The sequence below is a fragment of the Narcine bancroftii genome, chromosome 5, assembly GCF_036971445.1.
Source record: "Narcine bancroftii isolate sNarBan1 chromosome 5, sNarBan1.hap1, whole genome shotgun sequence".
Lineage (NCBI taxonomy): Eukaryota > Metazoa > Chordata > Chondrichthyes > Torpediniformes > Narcinidae > Narcine > Narcine bancroftii.
The window spans coordinates 212,745,256-212,767,602 of NC_091473.1; the positions used below are offsets into that span (position 1 = coordinate 212,745,256).

At 54.9% G+C, this 22,347-nt stretch overlaps 1 protein-coding gene across 2 annotated transcripts in view; it reads right to left on the reverse strand.

The window, feature by feature from the left end:
* acin1b (apoptotic chromatin condensation inducer 1b) overlaps positions 1-22,347 on the reverse strand; it is a 52,897-nt gene that overhangs the window by 10,035 nt on the left and 20,515 nt on the right. The window contains exons 6-12 of one of the 2 annotated variants that reach the window (XM_069941078.1): positions 21,780-21,974; positions 20,784-20,878; positions 13,833-13,953; positions 5,218-5,260; positions 3,728-3,861; positions 1,859-2,035; positions 457-655 (exon numbers count right to left, since the gene is read on the reverse strand). In XM_069941078.1, the coding sequence (XP_069797179.1) occupies positions 457-655; positions 1,859-2,035; positions 3,728-3,861; positions 5,218-5,260; positions 13,833-13,953; positions 20,784-20,878; positions 21,780-21,974 (964 nt within the window). Of the gene's footprint in view, positions 1-456; positions 656-1,858; positions 2,036-3,727; positions 3,862-5,217; positions 5,261-13,832; positions 13,954-20,783; positions 20,882-21,779; positions 21,975-22,347 lie in introns of both variants that reach the window. The other variant, XM_069941077.1, reaches the window with a different exon arrangement.

Consider the following 22,347-nt stretch of genomic DNA (forward strand, 5'->3'; position numbering starts at 1 on the left):
ATTTTGGCCATTACTGATGTAAGGCTCACCGGCCGATAATTCCCCGCTTTTTCTCTACCCCCCTTTTTAAATAGTGGGGTAACAGTAGCTACCCTCCAATCCATGGGTACTGATCCTGAGTCTATCGAGTTCTGGAAAATAATTCTTAAAGCATCTGCTATCTGAATGGCCACTTCCTTGAGTACCCTAGGATGTAGATTATCAGGCCCTTGGGATTTATCTGCCTTCAATCCCATCAATTTCCCCAAGACCATGTCCTTAGAGATACTGATTTCTTTCAGTTTCTCCCTTGCATTAGTCTCTGTTTCCCAACACCCTCCCGGTCCCTCCTCTCCTATATCACTCCCCACCACCCCAACCACTCCCCTCCTCTCCACCCCCAACTCCCCCCCCCCCACCCACCAAACCTCCAGTTCCCCTCCTACTTCCTTCCCCCAGTGTGATCAGCGGACTCACCCTTCTTCACCTCGGCCTCTCCTCTGGGATGTACCTCAGGCGGAGGAGGAGGAGCCACCTCTCGCTCCTTCACCACTGCCTCCTGCTGCTGCTGTTCCTCCTCCTCCTCTTCCTCCTCTTCCTCAACCCCTCCACCTCCTCCTCCTCCTATGTCCCGCTCCTCTTCTTTCCCGTTCTCCGCACTCTCTGCCGATACAACCTGCCACAGGAGAGCCAGGACTCAGAAGGAGCAGGCAAAAACACAAGAATGCTGGAGGAACTCAGCAGGTCTCGCAGTGTCCATTGGAGATAAAGATATAGAGCTGATGCTTTGGGCCTAAGCCCTTCCTCAAGGTACAAGTGAAAGTCAGGAGAGCACCCGAATTAAAAGGCTGGGGAGAAGCAACAAGAGGGCATGAGATGGGGTCAGGACCAACAGACCAATGGTGATAATTGGACTTGGAGAGGTGAGAATTGATCGGAGGAGGGCAGAGCTGACGGAAAGAAGGATGGTTGTGGTGGGGGGTGGGAGGGGAGTTGACAGAAAATGGAGAAATAGATGTGAATGCCATTCGGTCAGAGCGTGCCCAGAAGGAAGATATGGTGTTGTTTCGCCAATTTGCAGGTGGTTTCAGTCTGGCAGCACACGAGACGCAGAGTGTTGCTTCACTTGGAAGGACTGCTCAGGGTTGGCATGGTGGTGAGGAAAGAGGAGTGGGCACAAATGAAGCACTTCCTGCGGTCACGGGGATAGGTGCCAAGGGGGTGAGTGGTGGGAAGGGAGGAGTGAATGAGAGTCATGGAGAGAGTATCTCTCGTGGACAGCAGAGAGGAAGTGAGAACAAAGGGGAATCTTCTTCCTATTTGGGTGGAAGTTGGCAACAAAGTGGATCAAAATCAACAAGCTCATCACAGGTACATGAGTCAGCACCAAACCGGCTGTTAATGAAGAGAGTAAAAGAAGAGTTGAGGAACCTTAAGGTGAGAGGGGAGAGGCGGGAGGGCGAGAGAGGCTGGGGGGGGGGGGGGGGAAGAGAGAGGCGGAGAAGGCAGGGGGAGGGGGGGGGATTTGGACACATTGCGAATGGTGGCTAGTTCCCAGGTCATGAGGGTCCTTGGGGTACCGGGAGGGAGATGCCCTGGAGGGTAGGAACCAGGGAGGGAACAGCGTGCCCCAGGGTATGGGGTTGGTTGGTGAGGCAGTGGGAAAGCCAAATCAGAAGGACAGACTGGGTCACTGTCAGAGGGACAGGCTGGTGGGTTTACCTGCGTGACCATCAGTAGGACAGGACGGTTGAGTTTACCTGCGTGACCATCGGTGGAACAGGCTGGTGGGTTTACACACTTTGGAAACAGCAGAGGGATGTTGAGGCGGTGGGAGGTGAAATGGGCCGAGATGGGATACCAGTCAGAGGGGCATTACCTGAGTGACGGTGCGCCGTATCTTCAGCCCCTTGTCCAGAGCAGACTTGTCCTCATTCCTCTCACCATCATCCTCGGACATATGGCTGTCGTCGGGATGAAGATCCAGTACCACCTCCTGGCCTGGGGCCGGCGCTGGGCTGGCTCCCATCGTGGGCTTCATGTCCGGAATCAGGCTCTGGGCACATAGGGAGCAGAGATCAGAGGTTTCCAGGTTCAGGTCCTGGGATGGGGGGGCTCAGGTGTCCAGGTTCAGGGTGGAGATGGTCAGAGGTGTCCAAGTTCAGGGTCTGGGACAAGCAGAGCGGAGGTGTCCAGGTACAGAGTTTGGGACAATGGGTCACAGAAGTTAGAGCTGTCTGGTGTCAGGGTCTTATATGGGGTTGGGGTTGGGGGGGGGGTTAGAGGTGTCCGGGTTCAAGGTCTGAGACAAGTGGGGCAAAGGTCAGTATTGTCTAGTGTAGGACGAGGGAACAGAGTCAGAGGTGCCTGAGGACAGCTGTGGGGAAGGGGGAAGAGGTTAGGGGTATGCAGGCTCATGGACTGGAGACACAAAGGGTGGTGTGAGGTCAAAGATGTCCGGAGCCACGGACTGGGGACACAGGGAAGTCAGAGATCTCACCGGGGAGAGAGGGAGGTCAGAGGTCAGATGTGTCCAAGAGCAAGGATCATGGACAGAGGTTAGACTTGTCCAGCATCAGGTATGGGGACAGAGGGGAGTCAGAGGTGAGAGGTGTCTGGGAGTAGGGACATTGAGGACAGAAGTATCTGGGATCAGAGGTCAGACGATTCCAGAATTAGTGACTGGACGCAAAGTCGGAGGTGGTGAGGAGGTCAGGAGTCTGGGACAAGGACTGAGGGGATGGGAGACTAGAGGTTAGATGCTAACATTGGGGATCAGTGTGAGAGGAAGGGAAGGGGTGAGGACAGATTGGGGGAGAGGACAGTTTGCGGAGGTAGTCGTCAAACCCAAGGGGTAGGGGTCGGACCATGGTGGGGGTGGGGGGGGGGGGAGGCAGACAGTGGGGGGGGGGAGGGGTGAACAACAAGAGGAGGGGGCAGATAGTGGGGGGGGGGGGTTTAGGGGCGGACAGTGGAGGGATGGATTGGACTGTGGGAGGGATATGGGGATGGTTAGTAGGATTATAGGATTGTGGTGGGGATCAGACTGTGGAGGGGGAAGGGTACTGACCGTTGGGGATGTAGGAGATGGACTGAGGGGAGTAGGGGACAGACAGTGGGGGGGGGGGGGTAGGGGACGGGCTGTGGGGGGGTAAGTGACAGACTGTGAGGTGGTAGGGGACAGACTGGGGCTAAAGGGACAGACTGTGGGGGGGTAAGGGACAGACTGTGGGGGGGGGTAAGGGACAGACTGTGGGGGTGTAAGGGACAGACTGTGGGGGTGTAAGGGACAGACTGTGGGGGGTAAGGGACAGACTGTGGGGGGGTAAGGGACAAACTGTAGGGGGGTAAGGGACAGAAGGGGTAGGGGAGATTGTGGGGGGGGGTAAGGGACAGACTGTGGGGGGGGTAAGGGACAGACTGTAGGGGGGGCTAGGGGACAGACAGTGGGGGGTAATGGACAGATTGTGGGGGGAAGGGACAGACAGTGGGGGGAGGTAGGGGACTGACAGTGAGGATAAAGGGACAGATTGTGGGGGTAGGGGACAGACTGTGGGGGGTAAGGGGGGGACAGATTGGACGGTGGGGGGTAGGGGAAGACTGTGGGGGGACGGATTGGACTGTGGGGGGGGGGTTAGGGGACGGACTGTTGGGAGATGGATTGGACATACTGGGGTACAGGCTTTGGAGGTGGGTTCAGATGGAGGGAGGTGGGAGGGATATGATGAGCCGGGGTGGGGGCCCTCACCTTTAATGAATCAGTGGTGATACTGATGGAAGGTTTCTTCTGGGTGGCGACTGTACTGGACCCCCACCGTCGCTTGCGTGTTGGCTGGATTGTCTCTTGTTCCCCACTGCCTGCTGATCCCGCTTTCCCAGCAGCTGTGGGGAGAGGAGCAGTCAGTTCTGTCACACCCCTCCCACCCACCCACCCCGCCATGAGGCATAGCCCCCTCCACACACATATAGACCCTGGGTTCAGATACAGGGTGAACTTCCCTCTATACCGTACTGGCGCTAGCGCACGCACGCCCGCCTGATGTCAGACTCAGAGCGAAGCTCCCTCTAAACAGTCCCGTCACACACATACTTGCAGGGTTGAGAAGCAGTGATGCTCTCTCTACACGGTCCTGTCACGCAAATTCTCCCAGGGTTCAGACACAGTAAAGCTCCCTCTATACAGTCCCATCACATACATTCTCCCAGGGTTCACACAGTAATGTTTCCTCTACATGGTCTCATCACACACAAATACACACTCCCACGGTCAAACTCCAGAGTGAAGCTCCCTCTACATGGTCCTGTCACACACATTCTTCCAGGGTTCACACAGTAATGCTTCCTCTATACGGTTCCATCACACACATTCTTAGAGTTCATACACAATAACGCTCCCTCTACATGGTCCCGTCACACACATTCTCCCAGGGTTCAGACACAGTAACGCTCTTCTACATGGTCCTGCCTCGCACATGTACTCCCTGGGATCAGATTCAGTGATGTTCCCTCTACACGGTCCTGTCACACACATTCGCCCATGGTTCACACAGTAACACTCTCTTTACATGGTCTCGTCACACACATACTCCCAGGATTCGGACACAGTAACCCTCCCTCTACACGATCTTGTCACACACATTCTCCCTGGGTTCAGACACAGTAACAGTCCCTCTACACGATCCCATTACACATGCCTCCCTGGGATCAGACTCAGTGATTTTCCCTCTACATGGTCCTGTCACACATGTACTCCCAGGGTTAAAACATCATAACGTTCCCTCTACACGGTCCCATCACACACATTCTCCCAGGGTTCACACAGAAATGGTTCCACTACACGATCTCGTGACACACAAACATATACTCCCGTGGTCAGACTCAAGAGTGAAGCTCCCTCTACACGGTCCCGTCACACATACACACTCCAGAGGTCAGACACAACGTGTAGCTCCCTCTCCACTGTTCCATCACACACACTCCCAGGACCAGGAACAGAGTGAAGGTCCTTCTGCATCGTCCTGTCACACACAAACACTCCCACAGTTAAACTCAAAGTGAAGTTCCCTCTATACTGTCCTGCACACAGACATTCATGAGTCAAACCTTCTTTCCACCCTTTGATGTCTGGTTGTTGCAGTCTCACTTTGCTCAAACACTCTTTCATTGGGACAGTGAATGGACCCTTGCTGGAGGTGGGTTGGCGGCAGGACAGACAGCAGACAAGCGCAAAGTACTCACAAACCACTGAGATCTTCCTCTTGAAGGCTTTTGGCACCACGTTCTGCAACAGAAAGAAGACCCCCGGGGGCAAAGGTGGGGGGGGAGGCGGAGCGTGAGGCTGGAGGGACAGGCAGGGTGGGTCTGGTCCTTAGCCCCACCACCTTCCCCTGCCTCTGCTCCCCTCTCCATGCCGTACCAAGAACCAACAGCCCACACACACACACACAGTCAACAAACACACAGGTCAGTACATACATGGACACACATTAAGACTCAGTCACACACACACACACACATTCTCCTATCGTCTCCATGCCCATTGCTTCCACCACCATTCTCCATCCTCCCTTCCACTGCAACCTTTCTCCCTCCTTAAGCCTTCCACGTCCTCTTGGACACCTGGTTCTGGCCATCTGCCCGCTCTGGAACTTTATATTTCCAACTGCCGCCGAGACATTAATCGTTTCAACTTCACCACTTCATTCATTGTAATCTCACCCCCTTGGAAAACTCTGCCATCTGCTCTCCTGCACCAATCCCAACCTCACTATCAAACCCATAGACAAGGGTGATGCTGTTGTGATCTGGCGCACTGACCTGTAGCTTGCCGAAGATGACTGCTCTCAGACATCTTACCTCTTCAGCAGGACCCCACCAAAGATCATCAAGCCACTGTCTCACGTACCATCTTTAACCTCATCACTTCCAGTCATCTCACTCCCACGTCTTCCAACCACATGGTTTCCAAACCCCACTCTTCCTGTTCTGCTTCCTAACCAAGATTCATGAGTCCAATTATCCCAGTAGACCCATTGTTTCCACATTGTTCCGCCCCACCAAATGTTATAATCTTACCTCAACATTTTTTCTCCTCTGGTCCAGACCTTACCTACCAACATCCGTGAAATGACACATGCCCTCCATCACTTCAACAACTTTCCTGAACTCGACCGCCTCATTTTCACTGTGGACCTCCAATCTTTATACACCTCCATACCCCATACTGGAGCCCTCAAATCCGTTTCTTTCTCCACAACAGACCCAACATGTACCCCTCCATTACCACCTGTCTCAATAATCTCTTTTGACTTGCCCATGTTCTCCAAGTCAAAGGGGTAGCCATGGGTACTTGCATGTGTCCCAGCTATGCCTGCCTTTCTGATGGCTATGTGGAGCAATCCATGCTACAAGCCAATAAAGGCAAGGCTCAATTCTTGCTCTGCTACATTCCCTCATGCACCTATGATGAGCTCGTCCACTTTGCTGCTATCTCTCACCCCAAGCTCATATTCACTTGGTCCATCTCTGGCGACACTCTTCCCTTTCTCCATCTCTCTGTCTCCATCTTAGGAGATAAACTCTCAACAGATATTTTCTACAATCCCACCAACTCCTACAATTACCTCCTCACACCCTATCTTCTGTAAAAATTCTATTCCTCTATCAATTCCTCAGTCTCTGTTACATCTGTTCCTAGGATGAGGTCTTTTGTTCCAGATAATGTCATTCCTCCTTCTTCATAAAATGTGGATTACCCTCTACTAAATCAGCCTTTCCTCATATCTTCTCCATTTCCCACATATGACCTGACACCCCCGTCCCTAGATACAACGAAAGGATTTCCCTTGTCTTCACCTACCACCCCACTAACCTCCACATCTAACGTATCGCCTTCCGCATCCGTCACCTACACAATCCCACCACCAGATACATCTTCTCCTCTCCACCTTCTTCAGAGACTGCTCCCTCCGTGACTCCCTTGTCCACTCATCCCTTCCCACTAATTGACCCTTTGGTACCTACCTGTGACCACCATAAATGCTACACCTCCACCCTCACCACCATTCAGGACCCCAAACAGTCCTTCCTAGTGAAGAAATACTTCATTTGTGAATCTGGGAATCATCCACTGCATCTGTGGCTTCAGTTGTGGCATTCACTACATCAGAGGGATTGGATGCAGACAGAGAGATTGTTTTGTTGAGCACCTTCGCTCTGTCTGCAGCAATGGCAGGATCTCCCAGTGTCCAACCACTTAAATTCCGCGCCTCACACCGTGCCAACATGTCTGACCATGGCCTCATGCACTGCCAAACCAAGGCTATCTGTAAATTGGAGGTGCAACACCTAATAGATGGCATTAATATTTGACTTTTCCTGTTTCTGTTAGACCACTTCCCATTTTCCCTCTCTTCTCCAACCCTGTCACCTTTCCTCCCACTCTCCATTCAGAGAACTGTCCCCTCCCTCTATCACCTCAGCCTTTTTATTATGCTCTCCCACATATCTACCTGTAGCCCCATTCACACTGGCACGTTAATCTAGTAATTAACTGCCAATCTACCGGTTAATGTGCCAGTGTAAACACTCACGAACCAGCACGCAGGTGTCAGATCGCCCCGTGAATGAACCGCCGAGGGAGGGTGTATCGTCACTGATTTGTTTTGAATCAGGATTCCGGTTAGCCCAGTGTGAAAGGGACAGGGGGCATACAGGACATCACCGCTGGAGGATAGGCACCCCTTTGTTCTGGGATGCTGAGTGGTGAGTGTGAGTGTGAAAGGGTGCAGAGAAGCAGTTAAAACCATTTTGAACCGGTTCGTTGAACTGCAAATTTACCAGTTAGTCAATGTGAAAAGGGCTATTTAATTACCTCTTGATCGCCCTGCCCCATACCCCACCATTTCATTTCAACGCCTGCTTACATTTTGCTCATATCTCAATGAAGGCCTCAAACCCGAAATGTTGGTTACGTAGCTTTATCTTTGTAACATAAAGAATGTGGCGTGGCTCATTGAGTTTCTTCAGTATTTTTGTGTAAACACATATACTCACCCTAATACTGACATTCACACAGATATACACACACCATTGACACATAGAAGCAAGCACTGACACACCAAGACATACACACCCAGATGCAAACCACACAGACACACCCACACAGCGGCCTTCCCACAGCACTGCTCTCTCCTGCCCCTCACCCCTTTGCCCCTGAGAGGAGGAAGGGAGCAGCTATAGTGCTCTGACACCTCCCTCTCCCCCGGGAGGTGAAGGTGAAAGGAGACTCCCTGGTCCAGCAACTGAACAAGCGCACACCCCACGGCTCCTCACCAGCTTGGTATCTGGTCCTGATCTCCCTCTTCCCCTTCCCTCCACTAGCCTCCTTCACCTGGTAAAATTCTCAACATCCGACCACCCCCTTTACATTGAAATCTTGCACACCTAGCTATTAATTCGGATAAATGTCCTTTCTTTTTCCTTTACAAGTTTTTATGTTCCTTGCACAAATTTTTTTATGGAACAGAAAAAGAAAAGAAATCTCTCCATAAATAAAAAAAAAGCGAGGCTCTGAGCACCCAATCGGAAGCCACAGCGAGAAAATGGGAAGAGAAACGAGCCAGGTACCCTTTCACACCTGGTCTTCAGCGCTATGCCTTGAGGTAGCGCCCGGTCGCAGTCCCGTGTACTGACCAGGCCAGTCCAGACAGTGGGCCCTCCCATGGGAAGGGACGGGCAAGGGCCCGCTGCTCACCATTAATGTCACTGTGGGGTGGAGGGGAGCCACTGTGAACTCACCCCTCCCCTGCTGTTCACCAGAAACATCGCTGTGGTAGGGACACTGTGACCTTGCCCATCCCCCATTGTTCACCATTAACGTCTCTGTAGGGGGTTTAAACTCGCCTCTCCCCCATTGTTCACCACTAATGTCTCTGTGGGGGGAGGGAGAGGGGTTTGAACTCACCCCTCCCCCTTTGTTCACCATTAACATCTCTGTTGGGGGACATGAACCCGCTCATCCCCTGTTGTCCACCATTAACATCTCTGTGGGTGGTAGTTTGAACTCACCCCTTCCCCGTTGTTCACCATCAATGTCATTATGAGGGGTGTGATATCGCCCATCACCTGTTGTTCACCATTAACGTCGCTGTGTTTGGGGGAGGGTATGAACTCACTCCGTTGTTCACCATTAACATCGCTATAGGGGTGGTTTGAATTCACTCCTCTGTTGGTCACCATTAACATTGCTGTAGGAGGGGTATAAACTTACCCCCCAACCGTTGTTCACCATTAACATCGCTGTAGGAGGGGTATGAACTCACCCCCACCCCCGTTGTTCACCATTAACGTTGCTGTGGGAGGGGTATGAACTCATCCCCTCTCCTGTTGTTCACCATAAACACCGCTGTAGGAGGGGTATGAACTCACCTCCTCGTCTGTTGTTCACCATTAACGTCGCTGTAGGAGGGGTATGAATTCACCCTCTCCCCCATTCTTCACCATTAATGTCGCTGAGTGCGGGGGGGGGGGGGGGGGTGGGGGAGGGTTGAGCACACCCTTCTGATGTTCACCATTAACGCTGCTGTGGTGGGGGGCTTGAACTCACCCCCATTGTTCACCATCAACGTTGCTGATGGGGGAGGGGGGGGGTATGAACTCACCCCTCCATTGTTCCATTACGTTGCTGTATGGGGGTTTGAACTTATCCCTCCATTGTTCACCATTATTGTCGCTGTGGGGGTATGAACTCACCCCTTCGTTGTTCACCATTAATGTCGCTGTAGGAAGGGGTATGAACTCACCCTCCCCTGTTGTTCATCATTAACATCGCTGTAGGGAGGGGTAAGAACTCACCCTCCCCTGTTGTTCACCATTAACATCGCTGTAGGGATGGTATGAACTCACCCCCCCCTGTTGTTCACCATTAACATCACTGTGGGGCAGGGGGATATGAACTCACACCTCCCCTTGTTCACCATTAATGTTGCTGTATGGGGGTTTGAACATCCCTCCGTGTTCACCATTATCGTCGCTGTGGGGGTATGAACTCACCCCTTCTTTGTTCACCATTAACATCGCTGTAGGGAGTGGTATGAACTCACCCCTTCGTTGTTCACCATTAACGTCGCTGTAGGGAGGGGTATGAACTCACCCCTTCGTTGTTCACCATTAATGTCACTGTAGGGGTGGTATGAACTCACCCTCCCCTGTTGTTCACCATTAACGTCGCTGTAGGGAGGGGTATGAACTCACCCTCCCCTGTTGTTCACCATTAACGTCGCTGTAGGGATGGGTATGAACTCACCCTCCCCTGTTGTTCACATTAACATCGCTGTAGGGAGGGGTATGAACTCACCCTCCCTCCCCTGTTGTTCACCATTAACGTCGCTGTAGGGAGGGGTATGAACTCACCCTCCCCTGTTGTTCACCATTAACATCGCTGTAGAGGTGGTATGAACTCAGTTCCCCCATTTTTCACCATTAACGTCACTGTGGAGGGGTATGAACTCACAGCCCCCCCCCCTGTTGTTCACCATTAAAGTCATTGTGGGGCGCGGGGGGGGGAGGGGAGATTTTGAACTCAACCCCTCCCTCATTGTTCATCATCAATGTCATTGTGATCTCACCCATCCCGTTATTCACCATTAACGTCTCTTTAGGGGGAGGTATAAATTCACCCCTCCCCCGTTGTTCACCATCTCTGTGGAGTTGGGGGCTCTGTGTTCTTGGCCATTCCCCATTGTTCACCATTAACATCATTGTGGGGGATGTGATCTCGCCCCTCCCCCGTTCACCATTAACATCTTTGTAGGGGGGGGTATGAACTCATCCCTTCTCCCCCCCCTGTTGTTAATTATTAACATCTTTGTAGGGTGGGGTATGACTCACACTTCCCCTGTTGTTCACCATTAATGTCCGTGTGGTAAGGGAGCACAACCTCATCCCTCTCTTGTTGTTCACCATCAATGTCCATGTGGCATGGCGGGTTGATCTCACCCCTCCCCCGTTGTTCACCATCAATATTTGAATAGGAAGGAGGTGACTGCAACCTCGCCCCTCCCCCATTGTTAACCAATATGTCTTTGTGGGGAGGTGTGACCTCTCCCCCCCACTTTGTTGTTCACCATGATGTGCATGTTGGGGGGCACAGAGACCTCATCCACTCCCCTGATTTTCACCATTATGTCTGTGTGGAGGGGTTCATGTGACCTCACCCCTCACCCGATGTTCACCATTAACATCATTGTAGGGGGATGGGGAAGGTCCGCTGTGACGTTGACATTACCCCGCTGTTCAGCATTGATGTCCTTGAGGGGTGTCTCCTCTGATGTTGAAGACAGCTGAACTCCCCTCCCTCACCATCAAACCCCTCCTTTCCAGAGGGGCTGCGGCGTGTGGTTACGTGAGGAAGCCCAGGGTCTCTCCTTCTCTCACTCCCTTGTTCTGGAGAGGGCGACCTCCGCTGGAGCGGATGGTGGGTCTCTTATTCCGTCCCTTGACAGACCGCTGAGTGGTGGGCAGGGCCAAACGTGGGGACGAATGGTAGGGGTGACAAAGGGCTGATGTCTGCCCTCGCCCACTGCTGCCCCTCATTGCAATCTCCATGCAGCATCTCTGGCCCGTGAACACCTCTTTACTCCGGGGGGTGCGTCTCTCAGGTCTCTCGGCTGGGGTGCCTCCATGCAGAAGTGGGGGCACAGTTAGGACGTGGGTGGTCTCTCTGTCTGCCTCTCTGCGGCAAGCTCTGATCTGACTGGGTGCGAGTCCAGCGGGACGGGCAGTGCAGGTGTCATTGGGTTTATCTCTGGGGCTAATGTGGTAACAGCACACACAGCGTTGTTGACAGGTGGGGTCAGCAGGCAGGAGCCCTGCCGAGCAAGGCAGCCTGGCTGACCCTCCGCTCCCCTCCCCTCCACAGCACCCACCGCAAAAGCGTTCGGCCCTTCCACATCAGCCAGCACACCCACCCGCCTCAAATGTGACAGGGTAGGTAGCCTTGAGACTGGGATGGGCCTGGGCTGAAATGGAGGAGCAGAAAACGGTGGGGGGAAAGTGGGGACAGGGGAAAGAGGGGACGGGAAAAGAGGGGACGGGGAAAGAGGGGACGGGGAAAGAGGGGACGGGGAAAGAGGGGACGGGGAAAGAGGGGACGGGGAAAGAGGGGACGGGGAAAGAGGGGACGGGGAAAGAGGGGACGGGGAAAGAGGGGACGGGGAAAGAGGGGACGGGGAAAGAGGGGACGGGGAAAGAGGGGACGGGGAAAGAGGGGACGGGGAAAGAGGGGACGGGGAAAGAGGGGACGGGGAAAGAGGGGACAGGGAAAGAGGGGACGGGGAAAGAGGGTACGGGGAAAGAGGGGACGGGGAAAGAGGGGACGGGGAAAGAGGGGACGGGGGAAGAGGGGACGGGGAAAGAGGGGACGGGGAAAGAGGGGACGGGGAAAGAGGGTACGGGGAAAGAGGGGACGGGGAAAGAGGGGACGGGGAAAGAGGGGACGGGGGAAGAGGGGATGGGGGAAGAGGGGACGGGGGAAAAGAGGGGATGGGGAAAGGGGGAAGGGGAAAAGAGGAGTTGGAGGGTAAAGAGTGGGGGGAGGGAAGGAAAGAGGGAGGGGAGGGAAGGTGGATGTGAGGGAATGGGTGGGAGGAAAAGGGAGGTGATGTGGAGGAGAGAGAGAAAAAGGAAGGGAGGAAAGGGAGGGTAGTACAGGGAGGGGCAAGTGAGGGGGATGGGGACAAGAGGGAGGGGAAGCAAGAATGGGGAGGAGGAGCAAGACGGAGATTGGGCTGGGGGTAGAGGAAAGGAGACTAGGAACAGGGGGCCCAGGTGGAGATTAGGGAGGCTGGAGGGTATAGGTAGGGCAGAAATGGACTGAGACTGTGGGGGTGTTGGGTGGGCAGGACAGAGACTAGGGAGGGATTGGGACAGACTGGGGAAGGGGGTGGGAGACAAGACGAACTGGGGAGGGGGTGGTATTTGGATGGACTGGGGAGGGGGTGGGAGACAGAACAGACTAGAGAGGAGGTGGGAGATGGGACGGACTGGGGAGGGGGTGGGATGAACTGGGGAGGGAGTGGGAGTGGAATCAGGACGGACTGGGGAGGGGGTGGAATGAACTGGGGTGGGAGTGGGTGTCAGGACAGAATGGTGAGGGGGTGGGGACGGGGGAGGGGGTGGGATTGGAACGGACCAGGGAGGGAGTGGGAGACGGAACAGACTAGGGACAGGGTGGGAGAAAGGACGGACTGGGGAGGGGGTGGGAGTGGGATCGGGACGGACTAGGGAGGGGGTGGGAGATGGGACAGATTGATGGAGGGGTTGGGAGATGGGACAGACTGGTGGAGGGGTTGGGAGATGGGACGGACTGGGATGTGGGATCGAGACGGACTAGGGAGGGGGTGGGAGATGGGACAGACTGGTGGAGGGGTTGGGAGATGGGACGGACTGGGATGGGGGTGGGATTGGGCTGAGGAGGGGATGGGATTGGGCTGAGCAGGGGGTGGATTGGGCTGAGGAGGGGTTGGGATTGGGCTGAGGAGGGGATGGGATTGGGCTGAGGAGGGGATGGGATTGGGCTGGGGAGGGGATGGGATTGGGGTGGGGAGGGGATTGGGCTGGGGAGGGGATGGGATTGGGTGGGGAGGGGGTTGATGTCGGGATGGACTGGGGAGGGGGTGGGAGACGGGATGGACTTGGGAGGGGCTGTGAGTCGGGACGGTCTGAGAAGGCGTCGGGATCGGGTCTGACTAACCCCCTGCGACCGGACCCAGTGCTTGCTGTACGCCACCCCGACCTCCTCGGAGCCCCACACGCCGCCCACAGGATATCTCATTCACCCAACCCTTCCTCACCTCTCTCTTGTCTGCTTCAGGGTGGCCTTCGTCGCTCAGACACCGCTCCCTCTGGTCCGACGACTCTGTGGGATCAAGCTCTGCACTTGTTTCGTTCTGCATAGCCAGGCCAGTTGCTTCTCTGCAATGTGGGGTGGGGAGTGAGAATGGGGAGAGGCACAGCAAGGGTACATGAATCAGAATGCAGGACCCTGTTACCCCTCATTATGGACATTTAACCCCCCAAGAAACACAAACCCTGTAACCTCCCTCCAAGAGACAAGGATCCCACAACACCACCTCCCTCCACCGAGGCACTGACCCCGTTACCCCAGAGTCACGGACCACATTAATCCCACGCCCACCAAGTCACATACCTCTTTACCCCAGAGTCACAGACTCTGTACCCCTTGAGTCACCAACCCTGTTATCAGAGTCAAGGACCATGTTAACTCCACCCCCACCAAGTCACAGAACTCGTTACCCCCCCTGAATCAGAGACTCTGTAGCTGAGTCATAGACCCCATTATTCTCCGAGTCACAGACCCTGTTACCCCCATGAAGTCACAGACCCTGTTACTCCCATCAAGTCACAGATGCTGTTACCCCACCCTGAATCACGGATACCGTTACCCCCCCCCACCAAGTCACGGACCCAATTACCCCCCCCCCCCCCCCCCGAGTCACGGACACACACGTACACAGATCCTCTCTTATACAGTCCCTCTTTCACACACAGTCCCTCTCGTATGCAGACCTTCTCTCGCACGCAGACCTTCTCTTGCCCGCACACCCTTCTCTTGAGCACACACCCCCCTACACACAGACCCTTTCACACACACAGTCCCCACTCTCTACTGCACACACATTCAAGAGGGCGCATGGGGAGAGGGGAGGGGAATAGTGAGGGGAAGGTGTGCGAGGGGAGGGGAGAGGAGGGAATGGTTAGAGGACGCAAGAAGAGGGTGGTGTGAGGGAAGAGTGGAGGGAGTGAGAATGGAGGGAGGGCAGTGATTGGGGGTTGGAAAGGAGGGTGGATATGGCTATGGAGAGTTGGGGTGAAAAGAGGTTTTGAGGGGTGGAAAGCGCGGAGAAGCGGGTGGAGAAAGGGGAAGGAGGGGTGGGACACGAACCCCATTACCCCACCACTCCCCTGTCTCAGATCCTGTTATTCCTCCTTGAGTGTTATGGACACCCTTATTCCCACCCCCCCCCCCCACCAGTCATGGACTCTTATTACCCACTGTCACATTCAGCATTACCACCTCTGTATCAAGGGCACCATAAATCCTGAGTAAAATACCCCATTACCCCACCCAGTCATGCAGCCCATTAGTCACCCCAAGACATGAATCCCATTACCCTCCCCCATCATGAACCCTGTTACTCCCTCCATCAGACCTCAAAAACCCCTGAGCTACAGACCCTATTAGCCCACCCAAGGCATGAACCCCATTGCCCCCTGTCATGGACCCAGATGCCCCCTCCCTGACTCACAAAACCTGTTACCCCCCCCAGCAGACCCATTAACCCACCTCAGCCATTGACTCCATAACACCCCATTAAAACCCCACACTAAGTCACAGAGACAGTTACCCCCACCCTCGTCATGAACGCAATTATTCCACCGTCACAAGCCCTGATACGCCTCCCCAGGGAAACATAACCTGTCACAGGTCCCAATACCACCCTGAGACCAGATACTGTAACCCTACCTCCGAGAGTCACAAAACCTGTTAACCCCCCCACAATTCACAGACCCTGTTATCACCTACTGAGACAGAGACCCCATTTGCTCCCTCGTCCAAGTCAAGGACTCGATAAGCCCCGAGTTGTGAACCCGTTACTCCAGACCCTTTCCACACAGACCCTCTCCCTCACAGAGATCCTCTCTCACACTCAAACTCTCTCCCTCGCAGATCCTCTCCCTCACACATGCCCTCTCTGACACACAGACCCTCTCCCTCACACACAGATTCCCCCCCCCTCACACACACAGACCCTCTCTCTCAAACACCCTTTCTCTCACACAGCTGGGGGGAGGAAATTGTTGGAGCTGGGATGGGGGGGTGCAGCTGGGGGGGTTTGAGAGAGAAGTTGAGTGGAGTGCAGGGGGTTGTTGGGGGGGGGGACCTTGAAGGAGGGCATTGGAGGAAGGGGGTGTTGTGCAGGCGTGTTGGGGAGCATTGGAGTGAGTATTGGAGGTGGGACAGTTGGGTGGAAAGGGGGAGGGAAGAGGAGTGGGAGGGAAAGGTAGGGGAGTAGGGAGAGGGAGGGGGTAGGGTGATTGAGGGGCGAGGGAAGGAGATTGGGGAGAGAGTGTGGGACATGGAGAGATTGGGGGAATGGGAGAGAGAGGGGAAGGGGGGGAGAGAGGATGGACAACAGAGAGGAAGAGGGAGGGGATCGGAACAGGGAGCAAGCCCTGGCACAGCCCCCACAGAATGCCTCGTTTTCCAGTCAGTAGCAGAGGAGCAGAGAAGGGGGCTGGGCAAACCAGGCCCTTCCTTGCCCACCATCTCTCTCTCTCTTTCTCACTCTCTTTCATTCTATCTGTCTCTCAGTCAAAAGGTGAGAGCTGGAGGGAGGGAGGGAGGGAGGATCCTACCTCTCCCAGAGACTGTGGAACGGTGTTATTTAAAGCTGGTCTCTCTCTCTCTCACTCACACACGCCATGACACAGGCAGCACGGACAGGAGGGGGAGGGGAGAGAAGCCGACACATTTAACCCTCCACCTGCCAAGGGCTCCACTGCAGCATCAAGCTGCTCCGCAATGAGGCTCCAGGAGTTATTAAGGGGTTCTTTGCAAGATAGTGATGGGGTTCACTGGGGCCTGAGACAGCGATGGGGTTCACTGGGGTCTGAGACAGCGATGGGGTTCACTGGGGTCTGGGACAGCGATGGGGTTCACTGGGGTCTGGGACAGCGATGGGGTTCACTGGGGTCTGGGACAGCGATGGGGTTCACTGGGGTCTGGGACAGTGATGGGGTTCACTGGGGTCTGGGACAGTGATGGGGTTCACTGGGGTCTGGGACAGCGATGGGGTTCACTGGGGTCTGGGACAGCGATGGGGTTCACTGGTGTCTGGGACAGCGATGGGGTTCACTGGGACAATGGTGGGGACTACTGGGTATCTGTGGGCCAGTGATGGGGATCGCTGGGGCCTATGGAACAGTGATGGGGATCACTGGATTCTGTGGGACAATGATCAGGTTCATTGGGTGCATGGGACAGTGATGGGAGTTCACTGGGGTCTGTGGGACAGTGATGGGGTTTACTGGAGTCTGGGGCAGTGATGGGGTTCACTGGAGTCTGGGGCAGTGATGGGGTTCACTGGGACAATGATGGGGACTACTGGGTATCACTGGGGCCTGTGAAACAGTGATGGGGATCGCTGGGGCCTGTGGAATAGTGATGGGGATCGCTGGGGTCTGTGGGACAGTGATGGGGATCACTGGGTTTTGTGGGACAATGATCAGGTTCATTGGGGTGCATGGGACAGTGATGGGAGTTCACTTGGGTCTTTGAGACAGTGATGGGGTTCACTGGGACAATGATGGGGACTACTGGATATCACTGGGGCCTGTGAAACAGTGATGGGGATCGCTGGGGCCTGTGAAACAGTGATGGGGATCGCTGGGGTCTGTGGGAGAATGATGGGGTTCACTGGGGTCTATGGGACAGTGATGGAGTTAATTGGGGTCTGTGGGACAGTGATGGGGTTCACTTGGGTCTGTGGGACAGTGATAGGGATCACTGGGGTCTGTGGGACAGTGATGGATAACCGGGTTCTGTGGGACAAGGATGAGGTTCATTGGGGTGTGTGGGACAGTGATGGAGATCACTGGGGTCTGTGGGACAGTGATGGGGGCTCACTGGGATCTGTGGGACAGTGTTGGGGTCACTGGAGTCTATGGGACAGTGATGGGGTTCACTGGAGTCTGTGGGACAGTGATGGGGTTCATTTTGGTCTGTGGGACAGTGATGGGGTTCACTGGGTTCTGTGGGACAGTGATGGGGGTTCACTGAGTTCTGTGGGACAGTGTTGGGTTCACTGGAGTCCGTGGGACAGTGATGGGGTTCACTGGGGTCTGTGGGACACTGATGGGGTTCACTGGAGTCTGTGGGACAGTGATGGGGTTCACTGAGGTGTGTGGGACAGTGATGGGGTTCACTTGGGTCTGTGGGACAGTGATGGGGTTCACTGGGTTCTGTGGGACAATTATAGGGATCACTGGGTTCTGTGGGACAGTGATGGGGATCACTGGGTCTCTGTGGGACAATTATAGGGATCACTGAGTTCTGTGGAACAGTGACAAGGTTCATTGGGGTACATGGGACTGTGATGGATTCAGTGGGACAATGATGGGTTCACTTGGTTCTGTGGGACAATAATGGGGATCACTGGGGTGCATGGGAGTGATGGAGATCACTGGGGTGTGTGGGACAGTGATGAGATTCACGGGGGGGGGAACAGTGATGGGTTCACTGGAGAGTGTGCTGCAGTGATGGGGTTCACTGGGGTCCGACGGACAGTCATGGAGTTCAGTGGAGTGTGAGGGACAGGGATTGGGTTTACTGGGTCCCTGTGGGACAGGGATGGGGTTCACTGGGTCCCTGTGGGACAGGGATGGGGTTCACTGGGTCTCTGTTGGACGGCGATAGTGCTCACTGGGTGTCTCTCATTCAACATTTCTCTTGCTTTCTCATTCCCATTATCTCTCCCACAGACTCAATCCTCATCTCTCTTTCATTCTCCTTATGTGTATCACATTCCCCATCCCTCTCCCATTACCTATCATTCATCTCTCCCACATTTCCTGTCTGTCTCTCACACACATTCCATCTCTCCCTCACATTCCTGTCTCACTCTTTCTCATTCCATCTTGCTCTCTTTCTCATTCCCCATCTCTCATTCTCTAATTCCACCTCTTTCTAATTCATTACATCTCTCTCATCCTCCTTGCTTTCTCATTCTGTCTCACTCTCCATCTCTTTCTCGCATTCCATCTTTGTCTCTTATTTATCTCTCTCGCTCATTGACTCTCAATCTCCCACTCATTCCATCCCTCTCTCACACTCATTCTCTCTCTGTCATTCTGTCACTCTCAATCTCTGCATCCCTCTCACTCACTTTCATTCCCTCCTCAATCTCCCATCACCCAATCCATCATATCTTCAGCTCTCTCTCACTCCCATCCCACATTTTCCCCCCTTTCTCCTACTCTCTCCCCCCCCCCCCTCATTCCAACCCTTCTCTCTCTCACCTGGCTCACTCTCTCATCTTTCTTCCCTTACCACTGTCTCCCGCCTCCCGCTCCTATCCATCTCCTCTATTCTCTCTTTCTCCTGTTACTCCCCTCTATCTCCCATCCCTCGTCTGTCTCTCTCTTCCCATCTCCCCCTGTCTCTCTCTTACCATCTTCCCCTCTATCTTCTTCTCATTCTTTCCCTCCCCCCGTTTCTCTTCCCCTCCCTCTTTCTGTCTCTTTCCCCTCTCCTTTCTGTGTCTCCCCCTCTGTCGCTCTGATTCTCTCTCCCCGTCTCTATCTCTCTCCCCCTCCCACTCTCTCCATCTCTCCCCTCTCGGAATCTGTTCTCACTCGCTCCCCTCCCTCCTACCTCTTTTTTCCTCTCTTCTATTTCTTTCGCTTTCCCCCTTCTCTCTTTTCCCCACCTCTATCAGCCCCCCCTCCCTCCCCTTTCTTTCTCTCTCTCCGACCGCCATCTTACCGCCGCCACACGCTCGGCCGAAGGACCCCGCGCTCCGCCAATCAGAGCACGGCCCACCCCCGGCTATCCGCAACGCGCCTGATCAAAGGGCGCAAAAGATGAGGCATGAAGAGATGGAGAGTGCGAGAGACAGAATGACAGAGAGAAAGAAAGAACGAAAGAGTGTGAGAGAGGGATGGAATGAGCGAGAGATTGAGAGAAGGGAAGGCTGGGGAGAGAGGGGAGGAAGGAGGGGAAAGGAGAGGGAGACAAGGGGGGATGGGGAGGAGGAGAGGGGGAAAGGGGAGGAGGGAAGAGGACGGGGAAGGATGGAGGGGATGGGTAGGGGAGAGAAGGAAATGTGGAGGGGAGGGAGATGTGAAAGGAAAGGGGAGGGGAGGGTGAAACCAGATGAGAAAATTATTTCTTTCATTTTCCCCACCTTCCTCCCTCTGTCACTTTATCTCCCCTCCCCTCTTCATCATTTCCCCTTCACTCTCCTTTGTTTTTCCCTTCACTCCTCTTCATTCCTTTCACACCCCTCCATTTTATTCTTCCCCTCTCCTCTTCATTCTTCCCTTCTCTTCCCTCCCCTTCATTCCCTTCAATCCCTTCCCACTTTCATTCTCCCCTCCCCTTCATTCTTCCCTCTCCTCTCCTCTCCATTCCTTCATTCCTCTTCCCCTCCTTCATTTTTCTTTCACTCCCCTTCATTTTTCCCTTCCACCGCCCCTCCTTGCTCTTCCCTCCTCTGCTCCCCACCCCTTCACTCTCCCATTGCCCCTTCACCTTTCCTCACCCCTCTCCTTCCCATTCTCCTCTTTCCACCCCTTCCCTCACACCTCTTCACCTTCCCTCCCCTCCCTACCCCTTCACCCTCCTCTCTTCTTATTCCTAGTGACCCCACTGCCCCACTCTCCCCACAGACCAGACCAGTTCCCAGATCCCACTGCTCCGCTCTCGTCCCCACTGACTAGTCTCTGCACTGATCCCTCTGTTCTGTTCTGTTCCCACAGACTGTTCCCCATGTTGATCCCAGTGCATTACTCTCTCCACACTGATCCCACAGCCCCTGGGGAGAGGTTTTGAGCTGTACATGACCCCACTACCCCATTGAACAGATAGGTTGGATGAGGGTATGCCAATGCAGAGAGGGAACTCATGATGGCCCTCAACACCCCATGGATGCCTTGAGCACAAACAGTGCATGGGATCTTCCTGTGCCACTATCCCCAACCTCCCCAGCCAACACACTTACAGCTGGCGCCTACTGCTCCACACTGGCTGCTTTTCTCGGGGCAGTGAGAGCTCCTGACCCTGAGGGTCTCGCCCTCCCCTCTCCGTCCTGTCAGCCTGCTGGAGACACAGACAACAGTCAACTCCTCGTTCCTGACCACCCCTCACCAACCCTCTCAACATCACCAACCACCCCTCACCACACCCTTAACCATCAACAACCCACTCGTCACTCCCAACCACCGCTCACCGTCACCAAGCACTGCCCAACGACTGCATCACCGTCACCAATAAATGCTCACCGTCCCCCCCACTGTCATTGAGCCACTCTCATCGTCCCTTACCCCACACCAATACTGCCCCCCTCATTGATACCAACACGAACCACACCCTCACGATCACCAAATGCCCCTCACCAACCCGGAACCCACCCCCCATCACCACTGTCATCCCCTCACTGACAGACCCTCGAAATGACACTGGCCCTCCTCATGATCACAGATCACCTCACTGACCCTAATCACCCTCACAACTCTGACTCTCCTCACCATCAATGACAGCCAATCAAAGACGCCGATAGCCTCTCACTGTTACTGCCCCCTCACCCTCATTCACCACCACACTGACACTGACCCCCTCATTGATTCTCGCACACCAACCTCACAACCCCCACCTCCACCTTGGGACCTCCCCACAAGGCCCACCCTTGCCCCATCCCCCTCACTCTCCCCCCAACCCCTCTACTGCCCAGCTCCTCCCCCTTGCCCCCTGCATCCTCCCCTCCACAGCCTCTGTAAACGGACCCCATCATCCACTGCTCCTCCCCTACCCATTCACCTCCTCTCTCCACTTCCTCTCCCCAATTCCAGGTGCTTTTCCTCCCCTCCAATCCCTACCTGCCCTCCCCCTTCCCTCATCTGTCCTTGGGCCCTCCCCAACATCCACTGCCTCCCTCCACCAATTCTCTCTGTCACCATCCCCTGCCCACCCCCTGCAATGCTGCCCCCCCCTCACCTACCTGCTCGACCCCATGGGAGGTCCTGCGCCGTTGCGGTCCTGGAGGTGAGACCACCCTCTGGGCAGGGTGCTGCTTGTTCTGTGTTGGCCCGCCATCTGAACAACCCATTGCCTGAAGGTGCTGTGGGGTGGGATCTATGGGCTGAGAGCCACTCCGGTCCTGGGCACAGACTCCCTCACTGTCTGCCTGTAGTTTCTGCAACATCAACACCGGAGTATCAGGGTAGGGGTATCAGGGTGGGGGTATCGGGGTGGGGGTATCGGGGTGGGGGTATCGGGGTGGGGGTATCGGGGTAGGGGTATCGGGGTGGGGGCATCGGGGTGGGGGCATCGGGGTGGGGGCATCGGGGTGGGGGCATCGGGGTGGGGGCATCGGGGTGGGGGCATCGGGGTGGGGGTATCAGGGTGGGGGTATACAAACCGGGGTATCAGGGTGGGGGTATCAAGGTGGGGGTATACAAACTGGGGTATCGAGGGGGTATCAAAGTGGGGGTATCAGGGTGGGGGTTTACACTCCAGTGGTGTATACACCGGGTTATCAGTGGGATGTACATACCGGGGTATCAGTG